This window comes from Temnothorax nylanderi, unplaced genomic scaffold (assembly GCF_030848795.1).
Source record: "Temnothorax nylanderi isolate EJ_2023f unplaced genomic scaffold, tnyl_v1.0 TNYL_tig0110_pilon, whole genome shotgun sequence".
NCBI classification, from domain to species: Eukaryota; Metazoa; Arthropoda; class Insecta; order Hymenoptera; family Formicidae; genus Temnothorax; species Temnothorax nylanderi.
In genome coordinates, this window is record NW_027249172.1 from 74,277 (window position 1) to 88,690 (window position 14,414).

The 14,414-nt window shown below is 38.8% G+C and overlaps 1 protein-coding gene across 1 annotated transcript; it reads right to left on the reverse strand.

Moving 5' to 3' along the window:
- Nucleotides 1–261: 261 nt before the first annotated feature.
- Nucleotides 262–14,156, reverse strand: LOC139776003 (uncharacterized). The gene is made up of 12 exons (XM_071712390.1): nucleotides 13,392–14,156; nucleotides 11,574–11,838; nucleotides 8,312–9,192; nucleotides 8,111–8,237; nucleotides 7,836–8,027; nucleotides 7,536–7,714; nucleotides 7,077–7,162; nucleotides 6,627–6,846; nucleotides 6,206–6,508; nucleotides 5,901–6,083; nucleotides 1,662–5,058; nucleotides 262–1,298 (listed from the first exon to the last, which is right to left on the reverse strand). The coding sequence occupies exons 1-12, from the start codon at nucleotides 13,441–13,443 to the stop codon at nucleotides 1,166–1,168; spliced, it is 6,018 nt and encodes a 2,005-aa protein (XP_071568491.1). The 5' UTR covers nucleotides 13,444–14,156; the 3' UTR covers nucleotides 262–1,165.
- Between the last annotated feature and the right edge of the window lie 258 nt (nucleotides 14,157–14,414).

Below are 14,414 nucleotides of genomic sequence, written 5' to 3' on the forward strand. Positions count from 1 at the left end.
AAATCTGATATAATTTAATTATGTTGTATTTATTTCCGACACGAATTATCTGTTTTCCTATCATATATTATATCTGACGAGATTTTATTGAGATTAATTTGCAAGTGCATAGATTAATGTATCAGCAATTACATTATATCGAAATCCCGAGGGCATTAAATTTTGTACATCATCGAGATGTTCGTGAATATAATTGACAGTCCGATCTGAACTGCAATAACTGGTCCCGAGATAACAATATGATATGACAAAAGCAATGCATTCTTGTCAATTCTTTACTTTGCTCCCACATTTACATAATTTATGTTACGCAATATAATTCATTTTAATAATTAAATTCTAACATGCGCACGCGCGTATAATAATATAATTGTTGAAGTAAGTGCCAATATATTTTTTTACAGTTTAATGATGACATTTATATGTTTGTGATAATCTGGCAATTCCAAAACAACATAGATAAATTGAATATAAAGGAACGTTTCTCAAAAACAGCATCTGAAAATAAAATACGCTACTTACATAGTTCTAGGCAACTAGATAAAACAAATACCTTTATAAACTTGATTCCCGTAAAATCTGGGCTATATTCTAGACTACTCTTTCGATATGTAATAATGTGCAGATTAAAGACAATGATTATGTCTTTTGTTTTGATACTTACTTTTAACTTTTTTATACTGTTTTTATACACTTATATAAATTCAATCTCAGATTCAATCATATTAAATTCAGCGAGTATTTTTTACTTTTTCGAGTTTCGGTGTACTTGCACTAATATTGAATTTTATTGTCGTTATCGTTTATTCGCGGCAAGATGATAGGAAAATAATATTATAAAATTATGACATGCGATATTTTACGTAAAAAAGACATTCTGCAGATAAATACTCTTTTGAAAACTTAGCATCTAAACGTATAGATACTTTACTGAATGAGATAATATATATTTACTTATATTTGCTAAATAAGAGAGTGAAGCCTAAAATAAATATTTCGTAATTCTCTCTATATATAGCATTGGTTTAATATTTCTGTACTTTTTCGAAATAAATGATTTTAACGATATTCGATAATATAAGTTAACGAAGTTATAAAACTTTCTATCGTTTCCATTTCATTCGGGAATCGAAAGTACTGAGGACGAATTAAGAAGCGTAGAACTTTAAGTAGCGTGACTCCGCGATTTAATGGGCTTAGGTAATTCCTTGGCGTTCGCGGATTCATCGAACGGAACTGCTGGAATTTCCATTGATGCTAAATTCAGATCCTCTTGCAAATTCACCCAATGATTCGCTCTAAAAAAAAAAGTCAGATATTTCAACAAGCGTAAAATTATATCTTAGTAACTCGCTAACTGGAGAAAAAGACACTTTTGCAGAAGTTGTAAAACAAGGTATAAAAGTTTATTGGCATTTCAAGATTATCTATCATGAACATAATGTAGAAACAGATATAACTGAATTAAAGATATCAAAGGTATTTAATTAAAAGCATTTAATCAAAGGTATATTACGGCTATTGCGAAGTAGTGTCTCTCAGTGAAATATACACTTGTTTGGCTAGTTGATTATGTAAAGCATGTGGGCGATGTATACACCTTGTATACATTGCGGTTTCAAAGCGCAGTTGTTCATGCAAGCAGAATTTAAAAGAAATACCTGTCGGAAACGTCAGTCGGTGCAACACTTTCGATGTCTGCCAAGAAAGCACGTTCGAGGTCGTCCACCACGTCATCTCTGCGATTATCATGATCAGTGATCATGGGCGTAGGTGTCGTCGTCAATTTACTATCGATGCTTTGATTCACTTTAGAGTTCGTTACGGGATCATCAGTAACCGATGCTTCTACTGCAATCTTCTCAGACGCCTTTTCTCGAACGAGTGTCTCCTTAGGCCTGTCCGTCGAATGGTGATTATTTTTGGGAATTTGGTCGACTACTTCGCCTGGATATCGATGCAACACATTCCTCTCGTAATAATACTGTCCAGCTTTCTTGGTAACTGGTACGCTGCTCTTTTTCGGCTGCGCCAACGGTCTCGGAATTTCGCTAGTAGCTTTGTGTTGAGATATGTATCCGGAATGGCCAGGATGCTGGACTGTCTCGATTGTTTCGCTGACGATTGTGACGCTTTGTACCTTCGTTGGTTTAGAATAAAAATGTCCCTCTTGTTTATGTATTTGAACACCAATCGTCGAAGTTTCTGACCAATACGGAGTGCTGGATAATAATTGGTCATTTAAACTGGATGATTTTGTGGGATTTTTAGAATCATGTTTGTATGAGTCAGTTACAGGGAGTTTGTCGACTGACACCTTTGAAGATAATTTCGATTGATCGTCTTTTTGATAATTCGGGTGAATTGTTGGCTTCTGGTGGGATAGAAGTAAACTGTAAAACGGATCTTTGCTAAAAGGAGGTTGAGTACTGCTTTCTTTTGTATAGAGTGAGACATCCGTCCAACTACTTTGAGTGGACGACAGTATTTTTTGATAAATCGGAGTAGTATCAGAGTATCGATTGTAATTATTATTTGTAGAAGACGAAGTACTCGAATCTGTAGACGTATTTTTTTCATAAGAAGGAATATTCGTTCCTTCACGTTCGGAAATCGGAACAGATCCATAAAGTCCACCTTGTACAGGATCCTTGACGGAATGCACCGAGTCTTTTTTCCAAAATTGAGAATTATATTCGTTACTTGGCCTCGTAGTCGATAATATTTGATGAGAATTGTCAGTGCTATAACTTGATAGTTTAATGTTCGGCTTTTTCTGATATACATCAGGATCGTCGTAATCATACGGTTTCTCGCTAGGTCTTTTCTGATAATCGTTCGAGTTCCACTGTCCCTGATATTGTGGTTTATTAGAATTAGCAGGATAACCTTCATTCGGTTTGTTAATCAAATCATCGTTTTGTAAATGGAAATTTCCGACACTGCTTGGTTTTTGTATGCCATATGGTTCCTGATTCGGCCTGTCTGGCCGCAAGTTTAGTGAGCTTATGAATCCGTTATAAATTGGTCTCTGTGCGTGATGCAAATCATCATTTGATTGCGAGTTGCCTGGAGGTTTAGGTATATTATAATCTGGTCCGTTGTACAGTTCATCGTTTGATTCGAAATTCGGTCGGGAATTTTGCAGCGTGGAAGGTCTATGTCCATCGTAACTTGGTTTGTATGTGTGATAAGGTTCGTTATTCAATACGTAATTCGGTCGCGTGGTCGTTGAAGGTCTATGTCCATCGTAACTTGGTCTGTGGGTATGATGAGATTCATTATTTATTATATACACATTCGGTTGAGAGTTCGGTCGCGTGGTCGTTGAAGGTCTATATCCGTTATAACTTGGTCTGTGGATATGATGAGATATATTATTTACTATATACACATTCGGTTGAGAGTTCGGTCGTGTGGTTGTTGAAGGTTTATGTCCACCATAACTCGGCCTGTACGTATGATGAGATTCATCATTTGATGCATAACTTGGTCGAGAATTCGGTCGTGTAGTTATTAAAGGTTTATACTCATCATAATTTGGTCTGTGCGTATAAAATTCATCACTCGATGCATAACTTGGTCTGGTCAATTGTATATTTGTCAGAGGTTTAGGACCACCGTAATTCGGTTTCTGCGCCGGTTTTTGTTCATCGTTTAATTCATAGTGTCCGAAATTTTCTGGAGGCTTAGGTCTTTCATAAGTATGCGTTGGAAGTGAGTCGTGATTTAAGAGTCCGTAATTAATCAAATAACCGTCAACCTCTGGCATTTGGGTAGTAGATGCCTGCTGGAAATTCGTGTAATAAGTGTAGAGAGTAGGCCTGGGACTACTAGCGAAGTAGTTGTCGTAAACGACGTCATCCTGTGCGAAAGCAGGCGATCTGTATCCGTAGGCTAGCGGATTCGGATTATGGGGATCGCTGAAAGTGTAGGGAACATATGGCTGACGTGCTAAGTAAGAACTTGGTGAATGTGGGATAGTCGTCGGTATAGGTTTCCCCTGCGGTCGATACAGAGGATTTATTAAAGGATGGTGAAGGTTTGAGCTTGGTTTAGGCTGCTGTTCCTGTATTTTGATATGCGAACCGTAAATACCCTCGTTCACGAAAACAGGTGCGTTTACAGCGTTGTTCTGGACCACGATCGTGACGTTATTGTTGTAGTCCGGGCGCCCAAATGGTCTCTTCAGGACGATTTTATTCTGTTGGTTAACGCTATCCTGGAAAGGCTTTGAGGTTACAACCTTTGTCGAATCGGAATTAGGTTTTTTCTTCTTAGTATTGACGTTCTCCTCTCTTAGTCTGGAAACAGAACTACTTGTCTCGGTCGCTGTTCGTTTAGCTTTCTGCGACTTGCCGGTGTCACCTTTGAATTCGGATGGTCGTTCGGCCCAGAATTCGAGATTCAGATGCCCGATGGCCGGATCATCGCAAGAAAAACGCTTATTTTTTAACGTATCCGCCGCGAGGAAAACAAACGGTTGCATGGTCTTAATGCCGTCCATCGTTCGGCACAGTATTTGGGCCAAACTGACTTGTCTGATCTGTTGCAACTGACCGGCGGTGAAGCTGCTTTCGCTGTCGGGATTCTCATACCAGAATCGATCACCACGTCGCAGATTACTGAATTGTTGAGCGATTATACAAGCGAAAGTCGGACCGACCAGGCCGCCAACCATTGATTTCTCCGCCAGACCAGCTGAGTAGAGGTCGATATCCTCCACCGACGAGTATAGCGATCTAAATTTTCTCGTGATGCTTGGCGACATCACTCTGTCAAGATCCTCGAAGGTTTTTATTGGGGACAGGCCACAAGGCTCGCGCCATCGCACGTAAGGCGGTAAACCGTGATCTCTTCCCCGCTGAATATTGATAGAGGCGAGATCCATGCCGAATGCGAAACCGGGCGTTTGAAAAAGATGATTCGTTATTTCTTCGGTTATGAATTCGTCCCGCCTTTGGCAGGGTTGATTCACTAGTCCTAGAAGAAGGCGATCGACGGATCCCGCCGTATCCAGGTTCGCAGGATTGCTGAACTCGTCGTGAATCGAAACATCTGTGACAGTATTTATTTTTCGTGTTGATTACTGCTCAATTTTGTTTTAATGAAGTTAATTATGATTATATTATACTATAAGCGTTATATTAATAAAAAAACGCTTTTTATTTTTTTGTTAGATAACTCAGATACTTAGGAAACATTGTGTCTAAATATTTATATATTGTGATTCAAAATTGTATCTGACAGATATCTTTAAGACTTAAGTAATCTCAAATTAATAAATAGAAGTATATTTTAAGATTTTTAAACAAAATGTTTAATCCAAGAATGGAACGTAAGTGCCACATAAGTCTATTTAATAAATATTGAATGTAACTGTATTTTTGCAACGCCTGTAAGCATTTCACCGTGTACTCTACTATGCAGCGAGTACACCGCAATGCAGCAGCAAAGGGCACGTGTCTCGAATATTTACGCTTATAAAAGTTTATTTTTTCTCTAAAATTTATATTTACAGGTGCTAAATTATTGATCTGATTTTAAATCCAGTAACTAAAGACTTTATACAATATTACATCTTTGTTAGACGACCTATAATTTGCTTCAGATTTTAGAATAAAATTATATTTATCCCTTTATATGCCGTATTTGATGTATGTATTTTAAAATATATTTTATATATGTGCATTCTGATTCTTCATATGTTACGTATTATACATAAAATTATAAACATAAATGTTTTAGATTTCTGAAATAATTAATTATAGGTCGCCTGAAAAATGGGCTTTAAAGTATATTATTCTTCTTTTCATTATTTTCATTATTATAATAATATTAAATATCTAATAATAACATAATATTTGCAATAATTATATTATTATAATAATTTTACTCACTATTAAAGATAGGCCTGTGATCGCTATCAAACCTAATAAAACTCCGCTGGACCAAGGAGTGTCCGAATCGATAAGCCGCTGTAGAAAATGAATTTGCAATGGTGGGATTTACGGTCGGATCGTACCCTTCGTAGTAACCCTTTTTAAGAACTTCCAGGTCAAAGATTTTCATCACCTGAGGGCCTAGGGAACGTTAGTTTGCTTTACTTCAGAACGTTTTATCTCTTTTAATCTTTACGACACTATCGATCATGTTATCTTCGAGTGAATGCAGCAACTACCGAATTGGAAGTACGTTGTCTTACCAAGAATGATCGGCAGGAACTCTCGATAAGTTATATGTTGGACCACCGCGCCGACGAGCCTTCGAGTTTCTTGAAAAAGTTTCTCGTCGCTCCAATGGGAGTTCAGGACGGATAGTTCCGTGGCTATCCTGTTGTGCAATCTTAAAAAGACGACGTGCAGGGACGTGAGAGCAGGTTGCTCGCTTAGACGCCCGTCGCCGGCCCGGAAGCAAGTCGTAGACAGAGACCCGCGTGTGCACAAATCCGATTCGCGTTTCAGGAACGAAGGTCTTCGCGATTGTATTCTTCCGTGTTGTAGCAAGCCTAGAAAATCAAAATTTTAGTTGAATGAAATAGGAATTCTAAGCGAATCGGGAAGGGGGTTTCTTCCTTTTTCTTCTTCTTCTCTCTCCATCGAAACTGTCGGAATTGACGCACTCACCGTTTCGGAATATTCTCAGACTGTCACTGTGCATGGCGTTACTGCTGTAAACCATGGAGGCATCCAAATAACTGGTCACTTGGGTTAATTGTTCTCTTGGGCCAAATTCGCAGCCCTCTTTAGGAGCCGGTCCGCTTCTGAGGAATTCCAAACACCTCACACCCAGAGGACCATAGAAATTGTCGCGCAGATTCACTGCTATCGGAAGACACTCCGGATGCTATTGACACATATTAGAAATATATTTTTTTCTCGTGTTTTTCTCTCGCGGGGAATATCAAAATGCGAACTTTTTGCTAAGCGAAACGAAAGTTACAGTTTGATATAGTTACCTGTATCGACACGATATGAATCATATCTGTACAAATAAAATGTCTTGGAATGTTTATAATGGATGGTATCGGTATTACGGCTAGAAGTTATAAATATAATCATTGGTTAATTTATTACCATGAACTCTGGCGGTTGAAAACCGATGCCTCCTTGTAAGCAACACCGTGGTATTGTGCCATTAAATCCTCTGCTTTGACCGGTTGCTATTAATAGGACGGATATAATTATACAGTCGTACACACATAAAAATAATTATTCTACAGCCAAGGAAAGCACTTACTTATTTTATTTTATTTCTTTTAAGTTTTCTTACAACAAAGAATATTTTCTTACTGATAGTTTTCAAATATCTTGACAAGTCTTTGAAAACCAGAATATTGTTTTGAGTAAATGTAATGCTTATAATGACTTTATGGTAGATTTGTGGATTAAGTATTTAATACGGTCATGTACTTAAACGAAATAAAATAAAATAAGTAAGTACTTTCCTTGGCTGTAGAATGATTATTTTTTTCTGTGTATCTTGAAAAAACGATCGAAATTAAAACAAAATCAAAGGAATTCTCAATAATGCACCTGTCAAATCGTGATCTACAAACTGTCCCCACTGCATTAGCATGTGAGTAACGGAAGCCAGAGGTACGTCTTTGTTTTCATGGATTAGAGTCGTGATGTCTCGTGCGCTTGGGAGCGCCCTTCCGTTCTTCGCCCTCCTAACGCTCTGAACGCCGTCGTCATATTCCGGTGGAAGAAATCTGAGTACGATGATAAATTTTTTAGCACGGAAGTTGAAAGGAGAAGGTTTCTATTTCTTTTATGTTCAGATATTGTTAAGATGTTTTTATCTCTCGCGCATCGTTTATATTTTATATTTACCTCCGCATCGCAGACATCGCGGAACCCCACCAGAGATTTTGCAGATTATTGCAGCTACCGTCAGACGTTCTGTATCTTAAGCTAGCCCGTGGACATCGAGGTGGGTCCCTTCGTGGACATTGTTGTTCCAGCGAGGTTCTTTGGGTAGGCTTACTTCGGGATAAAGGTAACTCCAACGATGTATTCGGAAACCTGACAAAACGTTCAGAATAGGAATAGTCGTAAGAGTGTCCATTTCAGCGTTAGAAATTTACTGTTACTTACTAGAAACTTACTTTTTTAAGAACATAGTAGTACCTTGAAGGGCCGCATATCCAAATCTCGCGAGGTCTCTCGCTTCCTTCGACTGATCGTTAAACGCCGCTACGTATCTCGCTGGATTATCGCTCTCCAGATAAAGACCTGCATGTTCGTTTCGTACGTGAAGATTTGAAGTTAATCGGGGGAAGTTAATGAATTTTTCTTTAAACGCTTACCCATCGAATATAATTTAGGCTCCTGAATATAATAAAGATCGTGCATGGCTTGCAATCCAAAATTCGCGGCTACCATCAGACCGTTCTCCTCGGATTCCCAGTTCTCTTGATTGACGCCATTCAGAGTTTGATTGTCGACTTTCGATTCAGCGCTCTGCGTTTCCGCGATCGCATCGGTCACTCGAGTCGAGGTGTCGTTCGATTTTTTAGCAGGGTGTGCCTTCGTCACCGAAATATCAGCGATATTAGAATCATTATTTGTTTGCACGTCACTGTTTCGTTCTTGAAGAAACTTTACTTGTTGCGGGGTGTTACTTTTCACGTTGCTCAACAATTTCGAAATATTAGTTTTGACACCCGCATTATTCAGCGATCCGGCCGAAGATCCCTCTTCGAGTTTATCTTTCGTCTTTTTGGTTTCTTCATCTTCCTTTTCTCTTGCCACCGGTTCTGTTACTGCGGAGTTTTCAGAAATGCGCGATATGTTCAAAAATTCATGTCGGGTTCCATCTCCTGTCTGATTCGTCTCTTTCGCAGGAATGTACGTGATTCCGTCGGAATCTCTCGGCTGTAACACATCCGTTGCTACCTCTTCTATCTCTTTCCCCAGCAACTTCTGTACGTATTTCGAGCGCGCTGCTTCGACAGGGTACGAAGTATTTGCGTTGCCTTCTTGGATCCGTGGGGTTAAAGGATTGTAGTGCGATGAAATATTTACTCGCCTCCTCGGAGCGTTCGTTGATGTGAAAAACGGTTGCTCGTGTTTGCCGGAAATTCTTACTTCGTGATTTGACGTTTGGCTTTTCGTGTAGGATTCTGCTTTATCGTTCGCTTCCCTCGGTTTCGATGACAATGCGCAGGAGAGGGAAGAAAGGATGAGGCTGACAAAAATAACAACTGTTTATTACATATAACGTGACACATGCATGTATGCCTCGCGAAGATAACATTAGATATAAAATTTATATTTTTGCTGATGACTAATTTTAGGCAAGAAAAATCAGCGATTTATGGATCGATGGATATTTTAGTGTTTCAAAGCATTTCGCATGTTATTTCGATCTGACTTTCACTGATATGTGCACGAGTTTCTGATATCGATCGTGCTCAAAGTAACATTCAAGCGACATTTATGTCACGTTTTTCCCACTCGTGACATTGACTTTATCGCGTGCTAATCTGCATAATCAAACACGGGTATTTCATTCACACTCACGATACAACGTACCGCGGTACCGTTTATCGCAACGCGCGTTCTCCTTCTCTTCCTTTTCCCGTATCACGGGATTTAAATAAATACCTGAAGTCTTATTGTAACAAAATATAATTATATAAATTGAATTTTGCAACGTTGTGACGTTAAAAAATAATTCTATTTTTGCTGTATTATATCATCATAAAACACGTGACATTTAATAAGGTGTGAAAATCGACATGTATAATAACTAAACGATTGGGTGAAGCAAATTAAAAACAGTAACGATGAGAGATATTAATTTAAAGAAAGAAGGAAAAAAGAAAAAGAAGGACTGGATGAGTCGAACATTCACTAAATGAAACTCGGCATCGCGAGGCGTTAGGATCGAGAGAGATGTAACGGGATCGCGAATTGTAGAACAGCAAAGGCACGATGGACTAAAGATATTATATATTGACCTTGTTGAGTCGTTGGAGAGAGATCTTTTCTTGAATTTTTCGATGGCGAATGTATCGTAGAAACATGCAGGTATTTTTATAACGAAAATATTTATATGCCTAAATCTTTAATATTAATTCAAAATTGCATTCGAGAATTTAATTAACATTTACACAAATATTAGAGAAAAATTTTCTCTAATATTTAAAAATTTAGAATTCAGTACAGATTTACAAACATCGTCGACAAGCGTTGCTTAAAAACAACGGACGAGTATCTCGATTACAAATCTGATTAGGATACATTTCAGACGCGATTTGTCAAGGATGTTTGTAGGTTTGTATCAGGAACAGGCGCAAACACTTATCGATATCGACTCACAAAGTTGCAAAGTGCATTTTGTCCGGCGACACGACCCTGGTTGCATTCACAATATTCGGCGGTGCATACTCGGCAGCGCGAAATCGTAAAGTGTCGAACGAAGACGCGGAAACGGTAGAGAGCAAGATCGAGAAACGGGAAAAAGATGAAGAATAAAAAAAAAATGACACGGAGATACGCGTGGATCGTCGAATCGAGGCGGCGGCCTTCTCGAGGACGGTTAACCAGGTACTAACCGGTGATCAGATCGACCGACTGGTCTTATCCGTGAGGAAGAGGTGCCTCCGGGCTTTGCTTTTTGTTCGTCGATGCCGGTATCGTCGTTTTTTTGCGTATTTTTACTGTTATCCGCGGCGCCCCGACGCGTTATCTCGTTATTTCGACTGTCCGCTGTTAATCATCTCGTTACGGGAAGACTCCGCTTTGCTCGGGCATCGCGCGGCAGGAAGACGTATAAGATCGAGCTTCCTATAATTGTGTTACGGTGTTTACGGTTTCTTGGATACGGATTCAGAACACTCATTATATCGGCGAGAAGACAAGTCGAAATGTATGAGATTATACTACTAATCAGCGTGTCGTACGATTAACATTTTCTCGATTGATCGCCGTCCGTTGATCGTTGACAGTCTAATATGTTTCTACTAATCCGGTTATCGTCGAATTAGATTTTTTATATCCATTCCACTCAAGTTGAATGACACTTTCGAAAAATTATATTTTCTTAGCATGTATCGTTAAATGTTATGATTATACGATTTTATGTAACTTTTGTTATTAAGAAGCAAAAAAATTAATGTGAAATAAATTAACTTTTTTCTTTAAAGTAATACTCTTTTACAGTACTACAATTTTAAATTCTTTTTAAAACATTTTTGAACTACTGATTTATCGCAAGGATATTACTTTTAATTTGCTAAAATTTGCGAATTTTTTCATAATGATATATTATTATATTATGTAAGTGTGTGTTTTAAAAAAGTTGAACTTCTATAATGCTTTAATTTTGAATCAAAAGTTCCATTCTGTTTCTTATTTATCTTTTATTCATTGTGAACTTGGTAAAGTTTGACGAAGTATATAGTTGAATTAAAATTCGTAAAAAATCTTTGAATAATTCTTAAGGAAGTAAAAAAATGAAAAAATTATTAAAGCATTATCCTGTCAGGAAGGTGGTGGTATTGTATGTGGTGCACACATATTTCATCGCAGTTAATGCAGTTAATTACGGTTATTATTAATTACCTCGTCAGTGTCTGGCCGCTTTTTCCTGCGCTTGCAAGTTCGCTATTGCTTTGCCCGTGCCATATAATACTTTTGCTCGGACCTGGACTCTCCTTGTAGTTGTACAGGTCGTCCCAGACGTGGGCGACGAGCTTCCGGTATTGCCACCGGCAGTCGAGCCTAATTGCAAAGTGCCACTCGGATAATTCGCGCCTCTGCAACTCGTGCAACCCTCCGACATTGTGCCACTGCTGATATCGTTTCGCGTTATTGTCGAATATCTTCCCTAAACAAACAGTAATCTCGCGATAATTGCAAAACGTAATTGCAAACGTAACGAGAAACAGTATTAATAGGGATTTAAAAAACGATATTGGAATTTTTTTTAAACTGATTGCAATCTCAGCCCGAGTATAATGTCATATTCTGTATAACGCAATAAGTTCTGTATTTTCTATTAATTTAATTTAATTTAATTCTAAATTATACTTTTAATACTTAATATTTTTCTAGTATCTTAATTAATAGCTTTGTACATTGAATAGAATTGTACATTGTTTGCGACTGAATCTCTATGATGTTTCGAACATATTAATGATATGAGATTGATCGTCACAGATTGGATCATAACAGTTATTCTGCATGAAATTTATTAATCAGACAGCGTCGTTTCACGCTTGAAAAAAGTAGCACGAGTATACTGAAAACTGCGGAGGCCAGATTTTGAATAGCAGCACTAAAGAAAAGCATGAAGCGCATTTGATGCATGGCTATAAGCATCATATCATGTTGCAACGTCGCCGGACATAACCGTCAGTATCGGTTAATATATTAAGCGCCGCGTCATGTATATTATATATGTACACGAGAATGATTCTCCTCCCGGATGAAGACTATATTTTCACGTGTCAATTGTATCACGATCCATGCAACTTTTTAGGCACGTTCAACGGTTTTCTCTTAATCGCGTTTTCATCAAAATTTTAAATTAGCTTCTGTCTTCTTTGACTTTTAATTGACTCCGGTAATCCAATCAACGATGGTACGATTTAATGGTCGCGAATATAATGATTATAGTTACAGCTTGCTGCGCCACGATGCATGATTATTTACTAGTCTGACCTTTCAGGCTCTCTATACTTAGACTTTTCGATAACTTTGAAACAATTAACTGAAATTATTTTTCATTATGACTATGTTATTAATTATACACGACAGGTATTAGTTATAGTCTGGTAACATTATGCAATTGAACGATGCAATTTTTTGCTATTTCTTCGCAGTCAAAGGCATGTCGGCCGTCTGTTATAATGTGCAGTGTGCGGCTCTGACCCGCGTGCCGTTCACCATAAATCCGGGAAAATCTGGGTTAATTATACTAATGGCAATATATGGCGAGCTTTCCTACCGGTGACCTTACCGGAAAAAGGCAAAACTCCGTAACTTCCTTGCTTGGTTTGCTAAAGCGAATTCTATGAAGAAATACAGCCCGATACGAAAAAAGATACAAACGCGAAAATTAGGTCGGTAAAATTAATCACGCTATATATTTCTCACAGGTAATACGGGTGTGTCTCGAGAAAAAAAATTTTTCTTTATTATAAAGTTCTTTTCAAACTAGGTGTCAAAAAAGTATTTATTAATTTTTATAAAAAATTTGTCTAGTAACAAAGAAGATATTTTTCATGATCATTCTGAAATTCATTATAAATAAAAAAATTTGAACATGTAACTTTATTTATAACTTTATTTGTAACCCAAATCGAACGTGTAACAAATCAAAATGCATATCACACTCTTTTTAATTTTTCTCCGCACCATCGGTTGCTGTAAACTTACTTGTGCCGGATACTTTTAACGAGACGAATCGACCGACTCCAGGCCTTATCATGAACTGTCCTGAACTATATCACGAAACATTTTTCCCGATCAACTTCGTTTCTTCGCAGCAGATTTACAAAGCTCGGCTCTAATCCTTTCGGATCGGTCATCGATTCGGAAAAACGACGCGTCGCGCGATTTTTCGCGGGATTCCCCGACGTCTTGTCTTCACCCGGTTAGGGACAGAGGCGCGCGTTCGAAATCGGCGACAAAGGACGTCCGTGTGTCCACGTCCACGGTGCGAAGGCGCCGAAGGAACTGATCGGCCGTGTTCCAAATAGCCGGTCGGTAGGCTTCACCGAACACTCGTCTCTCTTTTCTTCTTCCTCCGCGTCGTGCCGGTCGTTTGTCGTCGACGTCCTCGCCGTTGTTGGAGTCGTCCTCCTCGTCGCCGTTGTTCACCTTCTTGCCTGGAGGGGGACGTGGACGATAAAGACCGAGACGACCGAAATCCAGTAACTCGCGGAACTTGCAATTATCGAAGGCTACCGTTCATCAATATATAATAATGTCGAATTGGAAGGTGGACGAAAGTAGATCGACCTGTCCGATTCTTTCCATGCACTCTTTTCAAATGCTACGTGACATAAATTTTTATTACAACGAAAGGAAACTTTAATTCGTTCGATTCAAGTCGATTATAAAATATTTTAGTGGCGATCTTAGGGTCGCATTTTGCCGATCATGCACGAATCCGTTCGGTGAAAAATTTGCGAAATCTCATCCCCGGCTACTCGGTCTTGACTCCTTCGCGCGGATATGACTCACGATCGTGAACTCCGCGTCACAAAGCGGGAGAACGGAGGAGGGCGAGGGAGTCGGCGGACGCGTAAAGAGAAAGAGCGGAGAGAGGAGAGGTATGCATTGTAGCGTATGCGTGCAGCAGAAACCCAACTCGCCGCGATATACGTAACCTTCGATTGGTAAAAATTCGACCGGCGAGCGGCCGGTCGGACCTTGTGCCCCGCATAATTCTTTCGC